The 19,918-nt window shown below is 33.5% G+C and overlaps 3 protein-coding genes across 5 annotated transcripts; 2 read left to right on the top strand and 1 right to left on the bottom strand.

Annotated features, from left to right (window-relative positions):
• Window positions 1-598: 598 nt before the first annotated feature.
• Window positions 599-2,638, bottom strand: LOC131610384 (zinc finger A20 and AN1 domain-containing stress-associated protein 8-like). 2 transcript variants are annotated; one of them, XM_058882323.1, is made up of 3 exons: window positions 2,442-2,638; window positions 2,318-2,359; window positions 599-1,332 (listed from the first exon to the last, which is right to left on the bottom strand). In XM_058882323.1, exon 3 carries the CDS (start codon window positions 1,316-1,318, stop codon window positions 800-802), a length of 519 nt encoding a protein of 172 aa, XP_058738306.1. In that variant the 5' UTR covers window positions 1,319-1,332; window positions 2,318-2,359; window positions 2,442-2,638; the 3' UTR covers window positions 599-799. The 2 variants fall into 2 exon arrangements, with proteins under 2 accessions (XP_058738306.1, XP_058738307.1); XM_058882324.1 differs by having other exon boundaries at window positions 2,532-2,624.
• A 7,236-nt stretch (window positions 2,639-9,874) lies between these two features.
• Window positions 9,875-12,021, top strand: LOC131612672 (chaperone protein dnaJ 6-like). The gene is made up of 8 exons (XM_058884437.1): window positions 9,875-10,031; window positions 10,199-10,297; window positions 10,407-10,508; window positions 10,804-10,860; window positions 10,949-11,055; window positions 11,148-11,230; window positions 11,353-11,443; window positions 11,526-12,021. Exons 1-8 carry the CDS (start codon window positions 9,957-9,959, stop codon window positions 11,737-11,739), a joined length of 828 nt encoding a protein of 275 aa, XP_058740420.1. The 5' UTR covers window positions 9,875-9,956; the 3' UTR covers window positions 11,740-12,021.
• A 1,367-nt stretch (window positions 12,022-13,388) lies between these two features.
• On the top strand, window positions 13,389-18,538 carry LOC131610383 (serine/threonine-protein kinase Nek6-like). 2 transcript variants are annotated; one of them, XM_058882322.1, is made up of 14 exons: window positions 13,389-13,523; window positions 13,941-14,078; window positions 14,301-14,367; window positions 15,497-15,562; window positions 15,715-15,761; window positions 15,922-15,967; window positions 16,052-16,132; window positions 16,227-16,269; window positions 16,363-16,412; window positions 16,510-16,591; window positions 16,680-16,729; window positions 16,821-16,894; window positions 17,099-17,150; window positions 17,230-18,538. In XM_058882322.1, the coding sequence occupies exons 2-14, from the start codon at window positions 13,957-13,959 to the stop codon at window positions 18,349-18,351; spliced, it is 1,902 nt and encodes a 633-aa protein (XP_058738305.1). In that variant the 5' UTR covers window positions 13,389-13,523; window positions 13,941-13,956; the 3' UTR covers window positions 18,352-18,538. The 2 variants fall into 2 exon arrangements, with proteins under 2 accessions (XP_058738305.1, XP_058738304.1); XM_058882321.1 differs by lacking the exon at window positions 13,389-13,523 and having other exon boundaries at window positions 13,531-14,078.
• The last annotated feature ends 1,380 nt before the right edge of the window (window positions 18,539-19,918 follow it).

The raw sequence follows: 19,918 nt of genomic DNA, 5'->3' as shown, positions 1-19,918 counted from the left end.
AAACCAAACCGCACTATTTTTTCTCTTGCGGTTCGGATGATTTTTTCCGTCAAAACCGCCCAAACCGCACCGCGAACACCCCTAGTTCTCAATATTATCTTCAGCAAATCTATGGAATAGAAAACAAAATTTAAACAAGATATTGCCTCTATTCCAAGCACATACTAGTCCACCTCTAAGGACTAAGAGTAAGTCCAAGCACATACTAGTACACCTCTAAGAGTAAGTGTGTGGCAGTGTCGGTATCTGACACTAGTATAACACGTGTCAGAAAAGTCAAATAAATGTCCCTTAAAATAGAAATGTCTGACAAGTGAGATGTGTGCCGGTGTCCAGGTTGGAGTCTGTGTTTCATAATGGCTAGCCTCTAAAGCTGCAGTTTCACCTCAAAATCTCAGCACAAATCTGCATTCGATCTGATTGCTATACATATTTGTCACCTTGTTCATTCAATCGAAAAGAATGAGCTCAGAAATTAATAAAAAAATCCTACCAATAGCATATGATTTATGCATGAGAAACTATACAAAGAGAACACAATTGCTAAATAACACACGAGATTATGCAGAAAACAGTTTTAAGCTATGAGAGAAGATAATTGCAGACCAAGCAAGAAATCGTTACAAAATGAGCCAAAGTGTTCATCAAACCAGCACAAACATGGAATGGTTTTCCCTAAATTTGTCCTTGTTTATCATGACAGATAATTTTATAGACACTAAAAACATTTAAAACCCAGGCAGTTTAATGCATAAGAAGACTTGCAGATAAAAGATGAAGCAACAGGTTTCATGCATGGCTAGATTTTATCAAGTTTATCTGCCTTAATTACTGGGTTGGCTTCAGCTATGGCTTTCTGACCAACAGTTCTATAATCAAAAGGGCATTCATGTTTATCAGAATAGCGATGCATTGCACAGAAGAGGTTGCCGCATTTGCAGCTGAAACCAGTTAGTCCAACACGTTTCCGGCAAGTGGCGCATCTGCTAGGACCAGTCTTGGCTTTCGTCTCCACACTCTTGCCAAAGACTGAATTATCTGGAACTTCGGGACATGCTGTATTGATCTCCACATTTCCAACTTGTACATCAACAGCACCTGCAGTAACAGCTACCTTTCCATTGCCACTGGAATTGCCATTCACAATGTTTTCAACTGATGTCGCCGCAAGTTTGTCCTGCTCCTGGGTCAACAGTGTGTCCTTGTAGCACTTGGAACACATGTTCATGGTAGCTTCCCTTCCGAAGAAACCACAATTGTTAACGCAAAGAATAGGACGTTCTGGTGCCTGGCATCCCATCTCATCAGGAGACTCCATTACTCTATGACCACCTGCAAACACGGAAACTCGGTTTCTCAAGTCTCAAAAGTAACTAGATACCACAATAGTTCATTTAATAACAATACTCAATTACAAGCCCCGTAGCACCTACACTTCTGAACAAAAGCGTGTCTAGTTTCCTATACATGTTAATGTCTAACACCAACGCATGAGATCACATTCATTTTATGTTTATTTTTCAAATTATAACCGGTGTCAATGTGTCAGTGTTCGACTGTTCGTGTCATTGTATTAGTGTTCTGTCCGGTGCTATGTGTCAGGACTTCATGGATAACAAGCCATTTAGACATCAGCAGCAAGATACCAGAAGAATTCTAACAGTAACAATAACAAACTATGTACATATCATCATGTCTAGGGTTTTATAAAACGGTCACTCGGTCAGCAACCACAATTGAGGCCTCGACATCAAAGATTCTGATGTCTCCACTCAAATATGGCCACTACAGCCATCTTTAACTACAAATTTCCGCATTTTCGAATAGTAGTGAACGTAGCAAACATGACGGTAATTTAAATCCTCGATCGAGACATGCACAGTAATGTTCAAAATATTCAAAAACAGCACTGATAGTATTTCTTCACATGATGATTGGACAAACACAAAGAGACACCGAATTTCAATTCAACCATTGCATAAACATATAAACACACAATCAATGTTCACCAGTAACTCAAGCATTCAAATAAAACCCCAACAAACCCATCATCCACTTCCAATGCATAATTAAATTAAATTCAACATAAGTGAGCAAATAGTCACAATCTCCGATCACACAAAAATCAAAATTTTCAACACCCCACAAACTGATTCCACGCCAATTCAACAAAGCCCATAAACTATCCCAAAACCCCATAAGAAAAAATAAAAAATTTAACACCAAAAAAGGGGTAATATTACACTTTTTAAAATCAAAATTCAAAAACAGTGAAAAACACGGAAAAAGATGATAAATCAAAACATAAATTACTCACCTGAGTTTAACGATCGTGATACTCTAATTCTAATACTGTTCTCTGTAAGAAGAAGATTATTGTAAAATAAATAAACCCAGAAAAGAATAACAAAGAGAGACAGAACAGTGAGAATAATTCTAACCTCAAAAGGAAGAGAGAACAGTGTAAATAACAAGAATAATAATCCAAAAGAAGTACGATGTAATAAATAATAAAAATATAAGGAAAGTACAGAGGTAGGGAGAGGAAAGAGAGGGGTTTGATTCGGTCGTATATGTTGGATATGGAAAGGCTCCTCTCTCTCACTCTCTGAGTTCTTCTGTTTATCTTTCTTTCTTTTGGGCTATTTGAACTTGGTTTTAGCTATAATGGGTTGTGTTTTTTCTTACCAATTATGCCCTTTAAGTTACTTCATTTTTAAACTTCTTTTTAATTATTTTAATTTTAACTATAATATATTAAAATTAAAAGGTAGTGTATTCATCGTGTAAAAAAATAGTTTATTTAGATACATGATAGTAATTGATTATCAGTCCGTACATCACTCATTTTCTATTATTTTTAAGAGTTAAATGGATGGTTATTTGTCTAAAATAATTTTATACTGTCAACTAAGGCTGTATTTGGGCCGGTTTACCCGAGATTCACCAGGAAATTGATTCAATAAAACCGGACCAATGGATCGATCGAAATATTACTCGGTCCAATAATGGATAAATTTTTTGTCTAATATTCAACAATAGAACCGAACCAAGTATCCAATAGAAATAGGAATTTATAATTTACTCCTAACTCTAGTTTCGGTCCGGTTCAGACAAGTACCCGATAAGTATCAGAAAGTATCAGTTCGATTTCGGTCCCAAAAAAAAGTCGATCACTATTTCGGTACAATCCCAATTTACCCGATTAATTTTTCTGTCAAGTACTTGGGAGAGCAAATACTTGTACTAGATCGGACTGAAAACAGCCCTAGTGTCAATCAATAAAACATATCATTTAACTATGTCATATCAATAATTTAAAAATTACACTCTGATTTGGCATGATACATGATCGTGATTGATTAATCATGTAAAACGAATTTAAAATATAAAAAGGTAAGATGACCAAGAGTATAAAAATATATAAAATAATAATTTATTTTAATGTTTATCTTTCTTAAGTTTAATAAATTCAACTTTTAATTGAACTTTTTGGGGCTTATCATTTCTTAAATATGTTTATTAATAAATGAAATAAACTTAAGAAAAATATTATATTGAAACTCCTATCATATTTGACGGATTTAAATCTTATACTATTTCTTTCATGTTTTTATCATGTTTTATTAACAATTATTAGATATATTATTTTCTCTTTTTGGTAGTTTAATAATCAATCATTAGAATGAAAAAGGGAGGAGAGTAAATTAAAAAAAAAAATCTCAATCCACCTCATAGGTATCTTATGCACCACCGATTAACAAAATTGTCCCCTTGTTTTTGTAGATGCATTTTTGGAAGCACTTTTTTTTATTTAACATTGTTTTGTTTCGTAGATGCATCAGAAGTCTTAAAACATTATAATCTTTAGGTTTTCCCAATTATTTGGAAAAATCCCAAATTAATTGGGAAAATCCCAAATTAATTAAGTTCATGATATATATTACTGAAGCCTGCGATTTTTTTTAATTGAGAAAATTTTAAATTAAATTACAAATTAATTGGGAAAATCCCAAATTAATTTTTCAATTAATTGGAAAGATTCCAAATAAATTAAGTTCATGAAATCTTCCGTAGATGTATCTACGGAAGGGGTTGAAAATAGAGTGTTCCGTAGATGCATTTACGAAGTTGGGATTTTCCCAATTAATTGAGAAAATTCCAAGTTTCACTATGTTTTATACGTTTCCGTATATGCATTTACGAAAAAAACCAAATTTCATAACAAATGGTGGCATCGAGTAACCCATTAAAACAACAAACTTAAAACAACAAATTCCAAATGTTTTATACACTATGTTACAAAATCAGAGAATTAACCCATTAAAACAACAAACTTAAAACAACAAATGAGGAAGCTTCGAGTAATCCTCCCACTCATAGCATCTACTACTCCTATTCATGAGTATATGTACACAACGTACATCCACACGCAAACAAAACAAAAAGGGGTGAGAATACACTCAATTACGTTAGCGGTGCAAAAGATCGGGAAGGGTAGCATAAACAAGAATAATAATTATCAAATATATAATTCATTCACACCATAATTATTCAATCACAATGTGAACATGTATGCAATGTGACAACACCTCGACCCTATATACATGTCATGCCAATTTGGACATCAGAGTTATGTTACTAATCTTGTCCACTCCCAATAATCCCTCTTCGAACTAGGTCACTCTTCGAATCCGAGACTCATCACAGACTCACTCATTTGGATCAACAACTCGTAACGTCATAACGATGACACATATAATACAATGATAGTGCAACAACAATATTTAGGTGCAACATTCACCAATGATCCCACTTTGAATCATATACAACCTACAATACAATATTCAAATAGTCCATACTTTTTAACTACACACTTCAATACAACATTTATGGTTTCATACATAACACATGATAATAATTCACCACTTAACATTAAATAATTCCAACCAGTGTTACTCAGCACCTAACAGTGCCAACACTTGCCAAAAATAGAACTCTGTCGCAAAATCGATTCGAAAACAACAATTTTGTGATGTTGTTGAAAGTATTTTAGGGTAAATATTTTCTAATATATCGTATCCACAAAGACTGAGTAATATTTCCGCCGTTCTATAATTACTTTATAATGAGTCATGAAAAGTATTGGTTTGATTATGTGATCTCGAATTGCAATTAATAAAATAAGATTTAAATGAATAAAAGCTTAAAGATTGAATAACAATGGTGAATGAATATGTTGATTTCTAGGGTTCATCAACCTATTCATATACAATAATCAATTAATCCACATGTGAACATTATCTAGGTTATTATCTTCATTCATCCTCAAAGCTGATATTATGTCTAATGATCAATCTAGAACCACCTCTACCGGTATGATATTCGATCTCTCAGAATAACTATAAAGATAAAGGGAATGAATAACGATGATTTATGAAAACTTCTTCAAAACCTCGTCTCTGAGTATTAATCAACAAGTCAATGTAAAAACCTAGGGCGAAAGTATAAACCCTATCTCTCGATTGATAGTTCAACAATGATATAAAAGAAAAGCAAGGTTTTTCATTGATAATAAAACTTAAACAATTGTTCACAGGAATTAATCAAAGCAATTTCATCTTCATAGGTTAACTACTACCTTAAACTCAACACAATGGGGTTTAGCTATCCATAGCCATGAAGAATACACAAGATTTCATGGAAGGATTCATCTTCATCAAGGGAATGTCTTCAATTGATGTTGAATTCTCCGTCGGAAGTATAAACCCTATCTCTCGATTGATAGTTCAACAATGATATAAAAGAAAAGCAAGGTTTTTCATTGATAATAAAACTTAAACAATTGATCACAGGAATTAATCAAAGCAATTTCATCTTCATAGGTTAACTACTACCTTAAACTCAACACAATGGGGTTTAGCTATCCATAGCCATGAAGAATACACAAGATTTCATGGAAGGATTCATCTTCATCAAGGGAATGTCTTCAATTGATGTTGAATTCTCCGTCGGAAGTTGTTATTTGCTCTGGAAAAGGATTGCTCTCTGAATTTCGTTCACCAAAGATCCATCTCTTATGAGGATTAGGGCTTCTATTTATAACAATTTGTCCTTGTAACGCATCTGTCGCGGCTCGGCACGTACTGGCGCGGCGCGAACCCAAGTCAGAGGGTTTGGCGCATCTCGCCCATGATTGGCGCGGCTCGGCCTTTGCTTTATCCCACTTCTTTGTGATTTCTCTTCTTCAGAGCCTCTATGCCTGCGTGTTTCTACGTCTTTGCTTCTTAACTTCAATATCTGCACAAATAACACCCAAAGTGACGCAAGTTGTTCTACAATTAGCATCGAACCTCTAAAGTTCAATTCTAACTATAAAATCCTTAAAAAGCACAAGATATGATCACTTCTAGCTCAAAATATAGTTAATTTGACAAATGAAAATACTACTAATTCTCTCCTAACAGATGTCAAGCACAACTTTTTGGGGGCTAAGCGTGGGCTCACTAAGCACAAATTTTTTGAGCTAAGCGCGAGCTCACTAAGCGCAACTTTTTGGGGCTAAGCGCAAATATCCAAAACAACAAAAATCAAAAACACAATTTTCACCATTGGAGTTCATCCTAAGCTCTGATTTTAATCTCGAATCACCCAATTTGATCATAAATATATAAATACCTATTATATACTTTCTAAACAACATTCATTCATAAATTAACACATTGAAATAATCATTTTTCATAGTTTTCAAGGTTAGGTTCCAAACTCTATAACACAACCATGGCAACACAAAAATTCAAAACTCATATCAACATAATATGTATAAAAATCAACATATAACAGAGCACAAAAATCTTTATTAATATGGTAATTGGCATGAATTCCACACTTTCACAATCAAGAACTCATAACATACAACAATGGAGAATTCAACCTAGAGGAGGGTGATAATCTCTCTCTACCCTTCATTCAACATATACACATAGTAAAGTAATCTCCCTTACCTTAATTTCCAGCAAAAGCACTGCAACAATGTGTTGGTGTAAGCTCTTTAGGCCAATATTTTTGGTACTTGTATCGAATTATTTATTAATAATAAAAGACATTTCCTTATTATGTTTGTTTTTCCAAAATTATAAAGTCTCTAGAATAGCTAGTGTGTTTAATTAAATGTTAAGTGCGACTTAATCATGAGATCTCATTAAACATAAGGACATTATTCTTAACATATTCTTAGTCGAACTTTATCGTGAAGTGGGATAAATTAATGCATTGAGACTATTATGTGGATAGACTAGTGATCATACCTCATGGATCATGGATAAAGAGTTATCAAGGTGTGAATGGGTGTGAAGACTAATAGTAATATTTATATCGAATTGACCCGCTTTGAGAGTACTGCATAGAATGTTATGCGAAAGTGTCATGAGTTATTCTCATGGTGATAGTGGTGTATACCACCCTTCGATGCGAAACCACTACGGATCCTAGATGTGGAGTCGAGTATTTTATAGTTGATCAAACATTGTTCATAATTGGATGACCATAAAGACAGTTGATCGACACTCCACAAAGCATGCCAAGAGACATGAGTGACCTAGATGGAGTTTTCCCATCCTACGTAACAAGACAAATGTCTAAGGCCTAATATTGAATTGGACAACGATGACACGGCCTATACATTATGTTCAACATACACATGAGGGTAAAAGGGTAATTATACATAATAATATTATTACAAACAAGTTTTTGTTAGATCACATGACATTTTCGTGACTTGGGTAACAATTATATGTTGCTAGTTACCACTCACTGTTTATTATAATAAATGTGATTTAATATAATTGACAACGTCACGAGAATCTACAAGGTCACACACATAAGGACAACAGACGAGAGATAAAATAAATAAGGAATACTGTAAGGTACAAATATACTTGAGAGAATAAATAAGAAACACGGTAAGGTTAAGTATACTTGACAAAATTATAAAATACCTTAAGGTACGATATAATTAAGTGGAATATGAAAACCATATAATATAATAATAATAATAGTTATTATTATTATAGTTATTATAATATAATAATAATATGTATTTATTATATTAATATTTATTATAATAATATTATATTATTATTATTATTATTATTATTATTATATGGTGCGCTTAAGTTGGACATCGTTCATCGCTTGTGATCATTCATCCGAATATGTATCAAAGTTATTAATCACCACAATAGGTAATTGTTATATCACTGATCATGCTCATAATAAGGTGTGTGTTGCTTTAACACGACATGGTTTTTCAGAAAAATTCTTTCCACTTAGGAGTAAGCCATCTAAAAAATTATTCGATCGCATTATGTGTATGTATAGGTTGACTATCAAAAACACAATATTTTATTCATGTTTATTTAAAACCGATATGTCCTATACCAAAGACATCACTGGAGTAGACGACATATTTCAACAAAATGCTAAAACTTGGCTCAATCACTTTTTAGAAAAGATGGAAGAGTTCTCCAAATTAAGCGACATTAAAAAAGAAGCAAATAAGGAAAGACGAAAGAATGAACCACCAATAGATTTAGACAGTGACATGTATTTTGATGCATTTTAGTTTTAATTTAACAATGTAACACGTTTTTTTTTGTATGTAACGCACTGCATAATGTTATAAAATTGGGTGAAATTTTTTGGACAATTTCATGTGTTTTGTAATTTTGCTTTGCATAACACTATGATTTTGTTCAGCATAATTTTTGATGGTTCTGGAGATGCATCTTCGAATACATCTGATAATTTTTAAAAAAAACCAACACATGGATCATCCGGAGATGCATCTCCGAAAATACCCTTATTTTTTTGTTGAAAAAAAGGCGAATCCAAAGATTAATTTTCGAACTCTGTCCCGATTATATGATAGGGCTGGTAAGGTTCTTATTAATCCAACACTTCTATAAATAGGGTCTCTGTTTCATTTTCTTCACACAAACCGGAATGAATCCATATCTCCATCTTGCATTTGTGTATTTCAATGACTTTAAACCCGCACTTCAATTCCGGGTCTATGAGGACACACTTCTCGTCGATTTAAAATCCAAACTGAATACTCTCATGCGATAACCAGAAAATTAAAAAGTTGTCAAGCTTGAGTGTCGTTCACCATCAATTGACTACAAATGGAAGATACAGTTCACCATACTTGAACTGAAGACATATGGTGAACTGAAGGTTATGTGGAGTACCTTTTGCGTTACTCATCAAAGGGTCCGATTGAATGTGGAGTACCTTTTACGTTACTCATCAAAGAGTCCGATTGAAATGGATTCGATGATTCAAAGAACAACTGAAGATACTATAAGGATGTCGCAACATCCTGAACTACCCGTTTATAATGACATGTAATGTTAAATTTATGTAATGTTTATCTATGTAATGTTTATTTTGATGTTAATTTATGTTGGTTTTTCATTCTGTCATTATTTCTGTCTGATGCTGTTTAGAATTAACAAAACATATTTCAAAGATGCATCTCCAAAAAGTTCACATACTAATAGACGAAGGGGGTTACAAGGATACATCTCTCCTTTTTGTACATACGAAGATGCATCTCCAAATCAAATTTAAATCAAAAATTTCTCAACAATTTCACAATAGTGTGAGACAACACGAACAAATTTATTATTATTTTTTTGAATTCAAGAAGTGCTTGAGAGGAGTGGGGGTGAGGGAAAAGAATTTCTCTAAGGCCTCATTGCTTATTTGGTGTGCACACGGTGGATTTTCGTGTGGGTCACGCCACATCCTCAATTGTCTACACCAAAACAACAAAGGCGGGAAAAGAAAAAGAAGAATAATCACCAATCGCGTTTTATAGCGGGAACAAACAACTCTTTCGTATCACTCTTCATCTGAAAAAAAAAAAGCCAAAAAGAAATTTTTCTAAAAAAATGGCGCCAAAGAACAAAGCTAGGGTTTCCGATGACGAAGAAATGGAAGATCAACCTCAAAAGAGTCTCTACCAGGTACCGTTAATTCATTCACTCTCTGTTGAATTGAGGTATTGTGAAGTTAATCGATTTTGATTCATATAATCAATTGTGAAATTTTACTGAAATCACGTTTGAAATTAGAAAAAAAAAAATTTAAACTTGATATCTTCAATTGTTAATCTAAAAGCATGCTAGTGTAGGTTCTTGGTTTGGAGAAAACGGCTTCTCAACAGGAAATTAAAAAGGCATATTACAAGTTGGCGTTGCGGCTTCATCCCGATAAGAATCCCGATGATGAGGTGATTCCTTAAGGCTTCATTTTATGCCTTGAATTGTGTTTTTATCTTTTTCATTTGTTAGATTTTTAGTGTTGGTAGCTGTAAATTGTAATTCTTTGTGTTCATACAGGAGGCTAAAGAGAAATTCCAACAACTGCAAAAAGTTATTTCCATTCTCGGGGATGAAGAGAAACGAGCCCTTTATGATCAGACTGGTTGCATTGATGATGATGTAAGTAATGTTGTTGCTACTAGTACTATTAGTACTGTTATTGTTGTCTTTTTTAATTGATATTGCTTCTGCAGATGAATTAATCAAGCATAATATGTTGGGTTTTCAATTAGCAATGCCTAGGTTAAAATTGACCCCTAATTTAGTGCTTTTAACGACTTTAAATGTTTAAGTATTGAATGTTTTTCAAGTTACTAGTTAAAGGCCCAACAATTAGAATTTAGAACTCGGGATCCTTTAGCAATATAGGTATGTTGTAGACATCTATGGGTTATTAATCTTTTTTGAAAACCAGGATCTTGCAGGAAATGTTCAGAATCTTCACGAGTTTTTCAGAACAATGTACAAGAAGGTATCTGTTTAATATATGATATCACATTTCCTGATGTATTGTAGTGGTATAATTGTTTATACATGCGATGCTTTGTAATGAACCACAGGTCACTGAAGCTGATATCGAGGAGTTTGAAGCAAACTACAGGGGATCTGACTCAGAGAAGAATGACTTGATTGATTTGTACAAGAAGTGCAAGGGGAATATGAACAAGTAAGAAATGAGTGCTAATTTTTTGTGTTCTGCATGAACCATTTTTCATAAGAGGCTTTGAGTTTGTTAACTCGAGTAAGTTCTTTTTGCAGGCTTTTCTGTTCAATGCTTTGTTCCGATGCTAAACTTGACTCACACCGATTCAAGGACATTCTCGACGAGGCTATAGCTGCTGGTAAGAAATATTAACTGGATATTTCTAATCGTGGTTTCAGTCAGACATTTGCTCTAGGTCTTAGTTCTATGGTTATTAAGTATCTTCCTTGATGATTGTTTTCTTTTCTCCGTATTCTGCAGGAGAACTTAAGGCAACAAAAGCCTATCAGAAATGGGCTAAGGAAGTGTCAGAAACCAAACCACCTACGAGTCCTTTAAAGAGGAAGGCAAAGTAAGTTTATCACTCGAAGTTTAACTTGTTATATTCATTTATTACCACTGTAACTGAGGACTGATCCATTGTTTTCTTATAGGTCGAACAAGCAATCTGAAACAGATCTGTTTGCAGTCATATCACAACGCCGAAATGAGAGGAAAGGCCAATTTGATTCAATGTTTTCGTCTCTAGTATCGAAGTATGGTGGTGACGATATGCAAGAGCCATCTGAAGAGGAGTTTGCAGCTGCACAGAAAAAGCTGGAGAAGGGAAGGTCTTCAAAAACACCCAAGCAATCAAAGCGAAAGTAAAAAAATAATACTACGTGTGTATAATTTATTTATGTGAAGTGTGTGAACATGACATTTGATCCTTTTATGTAGTAATCATATGTTAGTGTTTGTTTGGTGTTTTTTCTTATGCGCAATGTAACGTGACTGGTTTGGAACAACCATTTTACTTGAGTTGTGTTGTGACCGTAGGTGATTGTTTATTTGTGTGTGGAAGACACTAAAATGGTTGTTGGTTTTATAAATTTCTTCTGAATGTTTATAGGTGATTATAAGATTCAATACTCATCAACCTATGCCCCATATTAGTTTTGTAGATGTATAACAGATCCGTGACATTTGTAGTCTTCAATGAGCTGGGCAAGTTCAGGTTAGAAAACAGCTATTGATAAATGCTTCAATAGAAGCAACTGGTTGCATCAATAAATGAAGTCTCTCCTACAAATTTATTAACTTTTTTACTGTCTCTCATATAACCCAAATAAGTACTATTAACTTCTTACCCATAACAATGTCATGCTTGCATGTGAGGAAAAGTATATACTAACTTGGAAAGGAAAAAAAGGCAATTATTGGAAGCAGAGGAAGATGACCCTATTGTTCTTTCTACTCCTATTTTTTCCCTCTTGATCTCTGAAAAGCCATTTGCATGTGAAGGTCAACAGGAATAGCTTGTCCTTGAATTTATGGATATAAGTTCATTAGAGTAACAAATGTGAACTTGCGGATCTTATTTTAATGAATTTCTCATGATCATGTACTGTGTAACCTCTACCATAAGGTTTACTACACTGACATTACACCTCATTCATTCATGGTTTGGTTAAGCAAACTCATTAGGTTCTTGATTTGACACCATGATTACCAAATTATGTGATTAACCTAAAATCTCTTTTGTTAAGCACTTGCTTCTGAAATGATTACTACATTTCTTAGAGCTAAATAAACCAAATTAACACCTAAACTATATACTAAATATGTATACAACATAATCACAACAACTTGGTTACTGACCCACATTAGATAACATAAACTAGCATCTTCAACATTTAACAACACTTGACAATTGAAAATTAACTCAAAGCTGGTCCTATCATCATTCATCAAAACCAATATAAAACAATCCCTTCACCTTTAAGAAAGAATGTTGTAGGCGTATCATGCCCCCTGGACCAGTAAGGTGGTTGGCCAGCCTATCACACGAACACATACTTTTATTTTATGTTTCATTAATTTAAATTTTAATAGAATACCATTTCCTTTATTGGCTATTGCAATTGGATCATGTAAAACATTTGATGGATTTTGTTTATTAAGGTACAAAGACTGTGACATCACAACATGTGCTAGGAACATTCCTTATTGTGTATCTGTAAACTCAAGCAACCAATTAAGACTTTTCTTTTATTTTTCCACCTACAGAAATGCTCATTAACCAAATAACCAAATAAGTATTTATATTTAGTGATCGCACCAGCTGACATGTCTGATTTGTCTGCATTTATTAATACAAATTAAGTTTTAGATCCACACATTCTAACGTGTCTATCTGTCCCATCTAGATTTTTGCGGGTACAAACATTAATATAAATTTTTTTATTTTTAAACTTAAAAAGCGAAGATTCACTAATTTATTTTTATATTAATAGAAAAATAAAATAAGATAAAGTATTTATAAATGTGTCACTAGCCTTCCTTTTCTATTGAGCTTTTAGAAACTTGACTTTGTTTTGTTGCCATTCCATTCTATTCTACTACAGTACAACCTTTTGTCCCTCTCTATCTCTCTCTGCACTTTCTTTTGGGTAAGTCATTAACCTTTCAATTTTCTTGGTAGTGATATATTCTGTTTTCTCTCTCTTGAGTTCAGTTCTCTCTGAGGAGGTAGTTACTGTCATAATTGTGGAATGTAACTTCTCTCATCTTTCTTGTGAAAACAATTCAATTCAATGTTTCTGAAACTGAAACACCATTGAATACTCCTCAAACTTTATACTCTATATACATTTATTTATTTTCTTAATTAATTAATGCTCTCAAGTTTATAAAGCTATTCTTCAATTACATCATTTAGATGATTTTTTTTGGGTAGAAAGGGTTGGTAACTTGGTCATAATTTCTATAAAAGAATAGTTTTTCTTGTTTTCCTCTAGATTTCCTGAATTGGGTTTGTAAGAAATTAGGATCTGTTGCTTTAGGGATTCACTGTTTTTGTTTTCTAGCTTCTGTTTTTTTTGGATGGAGATAGAGAAGAGTGAGATGAAGTCAAAGAAGATGGAAGAGTATGAAGTGATAGAACAAATTGGTAGAGGAGCGTTTGGTTCTGCTTTTCTTGTTCTTCATAAGTCCGAGAAAAAGCGGTAAGTTTAGTCAATTAGAGTTTTAGCTTTTTTCCTTAAGTGCTTAAACTATGCAACAAAAACTATACTTCAAGATGTTAATTTTTGTTTGCTTTTTTAACTTTGTGAAAATGGACAACCCCATTAAGAAAAGTTTAATTTTTTTTGACTTTGGAATTCAATACAGTTAAGTTATCAACCTCAAGTGTTATTGTTCATTTTCATGATTTAATCTCCCGGTAGGTATGTGCTGAAAAAGATTCGTTTGGCCAAACAGGGAGAGAAGTTCAAACGTACAGCACACCAAGAGGTTGGTGTAACATACACATCCATTTAATGCATACACACAGTATCATTCACCATACAATTATTTATTTATTTATTTCATATGTTCTTGTCTTCCTTGATTGATTAGAGTTCTTTTGGATTAGGGTCTTGTTTGGATAAACAACTTAATTTATCACCTACAGTATAAGTGTATCATATTACTAGTGTTTATGTAAAAGCTATTTATATAATAAGCTACGTAGCACTAGCATCTTTGAAAAATAGCGTGTCAGTGTCGGACACCGACACGACAGACACTTGTAATTACGTTTAATTCATTCATTTTTTAAAGTTATTATCAGCGTCGACGTGTCGTGTCCGTGCTTCATAGATTATAAGAGATAAAAGAACCTCAAGTTGTTTTTTATATATGCTATAAACTGTTTTCATAGTTATCCTTGAAAGCTTGTGGAAATAAGTTAAAAATAGCTTAAGGACACATCATAAGGTGTTTCCATAAGCTCTTTTAAACAGTAGACTGTTTTCATAGTTATTCTCGAAAGCTTACGGAAATAAGCTAAAGCTTAAGGACATGTCATAAGGTGTTTCCATAAGCTCTTTTAAACTATAGACTGTTTTCATAGTTATTCTCGAAAACTTATGGAAATAAGCTAAAAACAGCTTAAGGACATGTCATAAGGTGTTTTCATAGCTCTTTGAAACAGTCTCATAACTGTTCACGTCGGTAGATAAATTCAAATAAACGAATCTAAACAAGGCCAAATTACTTACATTAGTCTTATTTCTACACTACTTTTTTTATTTGTTATAGAATAACAAGTTGTACCAATCAATCTGCTTCCTATAATAGATGGCGTTCTTAGTAATGATTTCACAAACCTCAGTCCTAAGCTGATTTTAAAACAGTTACTTTCTTCTGTAGCACATACACTTTTGATTGAAGATGTGTCTGGTGTTCAATACACGTCAGTGTCCGATACCGATAGTGACAACGTTGACACATGTGATTATATTCATTTTTGTCATTTTTTCAAATTATTACCAGTGTCAACATATGTCAAGACCGTGTCCGACGTCCGTGTCTGTGTCGATGCTTCATAATACTTTCTGTCTACTTGTATAAAAAATGACGCAGTTCGTCTCTATTTCAGATGAATCTGATTGCAAAACTGAATAACCCATACATTGTGGATTACAAAGATGCTTGGGTGGAAAAGGTAGGAACACATACTTTATTTTTAATTTTTAATTTTCAGTTGTACATTGATATAAAGATGAAAAATTAAGTTTGATGAGTGAACCATATATCAGGTTTTTCCGATGTTTATCGCTCTTCATAGACATGTTTCTGATATTTCATGTTTTGTAGGAGGACCATGTATGCATTATAACCGGCTATTGCGAAGGAGGCGACATGTAAGTAAAGTAAATATTTGTTAGTAGAAGGAAAGAAAAAGAGTTTGGGATTTCACGAGTTTCATGTGTTTCGTAAAAGATAAAAGATGAAATACAAAAGAGATATACTATCAGTAACACAAAGTCCTAATGATGGAACTTTGCGTTCTTTTTGGAGCAGGGCCGAGAGCATTAAGAAAGCTCGAGGATCGTTTTTTCCAGAGGAGGTAATTTATAGCTTAATCTTCCATTCTTTAACATTTCATTACGAATATTCATTACTCACTCTGGATTTCCAATTTCAAGTGCAGAAGGTCTGCAAGTGGCTAACTCAACTGTTGGTAGCCGTAGACTACTTGCATTCTAACCGTGTAATCCATCGGGATCTTAAGGTGTTATATATTCTCTTATATTAGGAAAAATAAAATAAAAATGAAATGAAATTCGTGTGATGTTTACTGAATGCAATTTAATGTAAATTCTCAGTGTTCCAACATATTCCTCACCAAGGACAACAATATTCGGCTAGGTACGTAGCATTATCCTTTGAAAGCTCAATTTTTTGACTTTCATGTTCATGTTATCAAAAGAAATGCGTTTTTTTTTTGTGTGGATTATACAGGTGATTTTGGTCTTGCAAAGCGACTTAATGGAGAAGACCTCGCTTCCTCGGTATTGCGACCTCTTATTTCTGATGAAACGATACTTTGACATTCACATAGTCATATCGTATCTGTTTCTAATTTCAATTTTCTTATACCTTGTATAGGTCGTTGGAACTCCAAATTACATGTGTCCTGAACTCCTCGCGGACATACCATACGGTTATAAATCGGATATATGGTCTCTCGGTAAGTATCATGAATGTCTTATAGTACTTTACAAAGCGTTAAGATATATATGACCATGTCTTAAAATGGTATCGCTTTGTATGTTAAGGTTGCTGCATGTTTGAGATTGCTGCACATCAATCAGCATTTCGTGCTCCGGTGAGAACTTGAACCATCTGCACGAGTTAAATTCTTCGATACAATTTAAACTAGAAAAATAATTTAACGAATGAGAGAATGAATGAAACAGGACATGGCTGGACTTATCAATAAAATAAATCGATCCTCCATTTCTCCGCTGCCAATTGTTTATTCTTCCACACTGTAAGTAACTATTCAAACCATTCTGTTTTGCGCTTCTGTCATGGTTTTTTTATTGTATGATTTTGCTTACCGATTTAGATATTTTCCCTTGTGGAGTGATTACGAATATTAACGTCAAGCAAATTTTCTGAAAACTTTACTTATAATTTCATAATTTATATTTAATCATAATGATATATCTGAAAGATGACGCACTTAAAACAGGAAACAAATTATCAAGAGCATGCTGAGGAAAAATCCAGAACATAGACCAACAGTGAGTTCAACCGATCCTGTTTTGGGTGATTAATTTGGACGAAACTATTGATTCTAATGCTGCTTCTCTTTATCGACAGGCTGCGGAATTGTTAAGACATCCACATTTACAACCATATGTTCTTCGGTGTCATAATGCATCATCTAATGTTCTTCCAGTATATCCCCTAGTTAACTCGAAGGATAAAACAAAAAGATCTCCCAAAGCTAGTGGCGGCAAGGGCCATAACGACAGAGAAACGGGATTCGTAAATCGTTTGGAACGTGTTCATCCAATTGGGGGAAATGTTGATGTACATACAACTTATCGTCCTAACAATGCCGAGGTAACAATCTCAACGAGCACAGAATACAACCTCGAGACCAAGATGATTGATCATACGATTACGGGCTACATAGTTGAATCTTCTACTAGTATTAGCGGCTCAAAAGATGGATCAACAACTTCTGAATCAACAACTTGCAGTGTGTGCAAGGAGGACTATAAAATTAGACCAGCAAGGGAAATAGCTACCAATGGAATCACCTCAAAGCGCATACACGATTCTCTGCACGAGAAAGAACACAGATTTGCTGTAGCGACTACTGAAGTCGAAGGTACCTTCTTGAACAAAGGCTTTGATAATGTTAAAGCACAGAGGGAAGATGCCAAATTTGATGACCTTAGGAAATCAACGACTTCCAGTGCAACCAATAGCAGTACTGACAAAAATAATTCCATTAACGAGGAAAGTTCATTGCTAATTATGCATCCTCTAAGGGTTGAACACAACAGTACTGAATCCAGAGACTACTCAAAGAAAAATGAAAACCATGATTCTTTTACCGAAAAAGTCTTACATACGAACTGCTCGTCGTCAGAGAGTAACAATCATAGCAATATACTTGCAGTTAAGGAGGATGGCATCGAAAAACTTCACATTATTTGCCCCACACAGAAAGAAGATGATAATGCAACAAATGGTGGTGATGACGGAGACAAAGCAATCGACGATGCGTTGTCGGATAGTCCATGCCAGGAAAGAGCCGATGCATTGGAGTCTCTCCTTGAGTTATGTGCTCAGTTACTTAAACAAGACAAACTCGAAGAACTTGCTGGTGTTCTAAGACCATTTGGGAAAGAAGCTGTATCATCAAGAGAAACAGCAATATGGTTGACAAAGAGCCTCATATCTGCTCAAAAGTTTAACCCTGAAAACTAGTTTAATCATGAGTGGTTTTCGTAATTAATTTATATGCATTCTTGTATGAAATGTTTATTTCAAATGCCATATAAGTTTGTTCATTTGAGTTTGTTGCTTGGTTGATGATTGGAGAATGGGAAAATAACATGCCACATATTGTTTATTGCTAAATGGTTATAATAAATTATTTTTGTTTGGTTGGTTACTCATTGATTTTCTCTAGCTTTCTATAGGTCACATATCATTCCAAAATCCGCAAATCCAAACTCAACTGACATAAATCGATATTGTTAGGTTGAAAGTCATCACCAGCGTTCAAATTTTGATACTCGATTGTGTGTGTGAGTTTCTAATAGTTATTATCATTTCGTTTACAGATAAACCATAGATTTGTAGACAAAATCAAATTTGCGAGTTTAACGTGTGAAAACATAAAATGAAAACATTTGTAGAAATAAATTGAAACAAATTGATATTTATTGAATAGAGAAATCACAATTATACATATCTAATCAATTTGAATCATCATTATATAATACTTATAATATATTTTTTCCTTGAGTTACATCATTTTCATATAACTCCCTTTTAGCCATGAGACATAGCTTAGTGGAACAAAGCAAAGAAAGATACAAGAGTGGCACCAACCAAGGATCCAACAATGGGAAGAGCAGCTGAGGCATCATTGCTTGGGCCAGGTGCAGGGGCAGCGGCAGGAACCTCGACGGCAGCCATTGCTGCACTCATTGAGGCAGCAACAAAGAGAACACCACAAGTCACCTTCTTCATGTTCATGTTGGATTTATTTGTCTGGTTTTTAAGGTGTTTTGTTTTGTTTTTTTCTTTAACTGTCTTTGCTTGGAATGAAAGATTTTGCAAATGGCTTTTTAAAGTGAGAGTTTGTTTAATTTTGGGAAAATGATATTTTTTTTTTTGGTTTTGACTAGTGTATGGTTTTGCATGATTTTAGGACTTGTTTTGAAGGTTTTGTTTGATTTATAGAAACTAACAAGAATCATTCAAATTCCTACATAAATTGGGATGATTTATGTGTCACAATTTCTTGAGTTTTTTTATTCTATTTTGATTTTTATTATTTGTTTCTAATAATGGCTGGTTTAAAATAATTTATTTTTTTTTAAATTTAATTATTCTTGTAATATCTACCATATTTAGTTATTAGAGATCATGTTTTGAACAAAATAAATTTGCCAGTTGTTATAATTCAGTGGTTCAGCTATGATGATATTTTATGTGGATGTTTGAAGTCGATTTTAGGTCTTTACGTTTTTGTGTGTGTTGGTTATTAGGTCAAAAATAAAAAGATTAATATGAAAGTTTTAATAGAAAAAATAAACCCATGTATGTAGTGTTTGAATAAAAGTTAAAATTAAATTAGAACAACTATTAATATTAATAGTTGCAAATAAGACATTGGATTTTGACCAGTTTTGGGAAGACAAGTTTATTTAAATTAACATCTCAATGTTTGCCATAGAAACTATTTTATATATAAAAACTAGATAATGAAAAAGATAAAAATACATACTAGTATGGTTTAGGAAAGAGATTATAAATAAGTTTA

Source organism: Vicia villosa, linkage group LG6 (assembly GCF_029867415.1).
Source record: "Vicia villosa cultivar HV-30 ecotype Madison, WI linkage group LG6, Vvil1.0, whole genome shotgun sequence".
Classification (NCBI taxonomy): Eukaryota; Viridiplantae; Streptophyta; class Magnoliopsida; order Fabales; family Fabaceae; genus Vicia; species Vicia villosa.
The sequence above is the reverse complement of the archived record's forward strand: the minus strand, read 5'-3'. Positions and strand labels throughout refer to the sequence as shown.

Excerpts from the sequence above, each read along its gene's own strand:
- LOC131610384 (XM_058882323.1), bottom strand. The coding sequence starts at position 1,318 with ATGGAGTCTCCTGATGAGATGGGATGCCAGGCACCAGAACGTCCTATT.
- LOC131612672 (XM_058884437.1), top strand. The coding sequence starts at position 9,957 with ATGGCGCCAAAGAACAAAGCTAGGGTTTCCGATGACGAAGAAATGGAA. Across the intron at positions 10,509-10,803 it reads CTGGTTGCATTGATGATGAT|GATCTTGCAGGAAATGTTCA; the intron begins GTAAGTAATGTT and ends TTTGAAAACCAG. Across the intron at positions 11,444-11,525 it reads CCTTTAAAGAGGAAGGCAAA|GTCGAACAAGCAATCTGAAA; the intron begins GTAAGTTTATCA and ends GTTTTCTTATAG.
- LOC131610383 (XM_058882322.1), top strand. The coding sequence starts at position 13,957 with ATGGAGATAGAGAAGAGTGAGATGAAGTCAAAGAAGATGGAAGAGTAT. Across the intron at positions 15,762-15,921 it reads TATTGCGAAGGAGGCGACAT|GGCCGAGAGCATTAAGAAAG; the intron begins GTAAGTAAAGTA and ends TTTTTGGAGCAG. Across the intron at positions 17,151-17,229 it reads ATCCAGAACATAGACCAACA|GCTGCGGAATTGTTAAGACA; the intron begins GTGAGTTCAACC and ends CTTTATCGACAG.